Genomic DNA, 1,733 nt, shown 5'->3' on the forward strand with positions numbered 1-1,733 from the left:
GTCTCCCTGTCTGGTCTCCCTGTCCGGTCTCTCTGTCTGGTCTCTCTGTCCGGTCTCTCTGTCCGGTCTCTCTGTCCGGTCTCCCTGTCTGGTCTCTGTCTGGTCTCCCTGTCTGGTCTCTGTCTGGGCTCCCTGCCTGTCTGTCTGCTTCCTGCCCCCACCCTGTACCTCACTCTGCCCCTTGCTGATCTTTTCCAGGACGCTGTGTGCTCACAGACAGTCGACGAGAGGCTCCTGAATGTTCACAATGTGATCCAGCAGCTGCCCCCTCCTCATTACCGGACCCTCCACTTCCTGATGAGGCATCTCGGTCGCTTGGCACAGCACAGCGCAGTTACCAACATGCACATCAAAAACCTGGCGATAGTGTGGGCACCCAACCTCCTTCGGTGAGACATGGAGCACCACTCAGCTACGTCCCACTGTCCCGAATATCCCTCCCTCTGTCTCTGTCCCTCTCCCTCTGTCCCTGTCTCATTCCCTCTGCCTCTTTCTCTCTCCCTCCGTCCCCATTCTCACTCCTGTCTCTCTCGGTCTCACCCTCTCTGTGTCTGCGTATCATTTAATTTTCTCCTTTGAACTGTGGATTGGACCAGGGCAGGAGCTGTAAGGGATCTGGCTCTGCAGGACAGAACAGCTGCTGTGAAATGGTTCCGTCAGAGAAAGAGAGAGAGAGGGAGAGAGAGAGAGAGAGGGAGAGAGAGAGAGAGAGGGAGAGAGAGAGAGAGAGGGAGAGAGAGAGAGAGAGGGAGAGAGAGAGAGAGAGGGAGAGAGAGAGAGAGAGGGAGAGAGAGAGACAGAGACAGAGACAGAGAGAGAGAGACAGACAGAGACACAGAGAGAGAGACAGAGAGATAGACACAAAGAGAGAGAGAGACAGAGATGAGGGAGAGAGATAGAGAGAGAGAGACAGAGACACAGAGACAGACATAAAGAGAGAGAGAGGGGGAGAGTGAGACAGACAGACAGAGAGAGAGAGTGTGTAACGGGGGATTTGGGTTCAGCCTTTACCTCCTGTGGTAACCCTGGGGAGGCAGGTGGGTTCCTGAGTGGGGAGGGCACACCCAGGGGAGCCATCCCTGTGACGGGGGAAGGTGATCGGCAGAACCAAGGGATTTATTTGACCCTGACTGTGTTCCTCTCCACCTGCAGCTCCAAGGAGATTGAGTCGGTGGGATTTACTGGGACCGACGCATTCCAGGAAGTGCGGATTCAGTCCATCGTGGTCGAATTCCTACTTCGGCACGTGGACATCCTCTTCAGTGACACTTTCAGCTCTGCAGGGAAGGAGAGCTCTGGTAAGGGACAGACACCCTCCCAGGGCAACACCAGCACCGGGCACCGCACACAGCAGCATCCTGTGCCTGTGTCACAGGCTGGAGGGGGAGGGCTGAATGGCCTCCTGTTCCTGTGTGACAGGCTGGAGGAAGAGGGGCAGAATGGCCTCCTGTTCCTGTGTGACAGGCTGGAGGAGAAGGGGCTGAATGGCCTCCTGTTCCTGTGTGACAGGCTGGAGGAGGAGGGGCTGAATGGCCTCCTGTTTCTGTGTGACAGGCTGGAGGAGGAGGGGCAGAATGGCCTCCAGTTCCTGTGTGACAGGCTGGAGGAGGAGGGGCTGAATGGCCTCCTGTTCCTGTGTGACAGTCTGGAGGAGGAGGGGCTAAATGGCCTTCTGTCCCTGTGTAACAGGCTGGAGGAGAAGGGGCTGAATGGCCTTCTGTCCCTGTGTAACA

At 56.7% G+C, this 1,733-nt stretch overlaps 1 protein-coding gene across 1 annotated transcript; it reads left to right on the forward strand.

The window, feature by feature from the left end:
• Window positions 1–191: 191 nt before the first annotated feature.
• On the forward strand, window positions 192–1,375 carry LOC122545253 (rho GTPase-activating protein 33-like; the record flags this gene model as incomplete). The annotated part of the gene is made up of 2 exons (XM_043684352.1): window positions 192–389; window positions 1,153–1,375. Coding segments are annotated over exons 1-2 (315 nt in total), but the record flags the coding sequence as incomplete, so codon positions are not given.
• Window positions 1,376–1,733: the final 358 nt, after the last annotated feature.

Source organism: Chiloscyllium plagiosum, unplaced genomic scaffold, assembly GCF_004010195.1.
Source record: "Chiloscyllium plagiosum isolate BGI_BamShark_2017 unplaced genomic scaffold, ASM401019v2 scaf_52334, whole genome shotgun sequence".
Taxonomy (NCBI): domain Eukaryota; kingdom Metazoa; phylum Chordata; class Chondrichthyes; order Orectolobiformes; family Hemiscylliidae; genus Chiloscyllium; species Chiloscyllium plagiosum.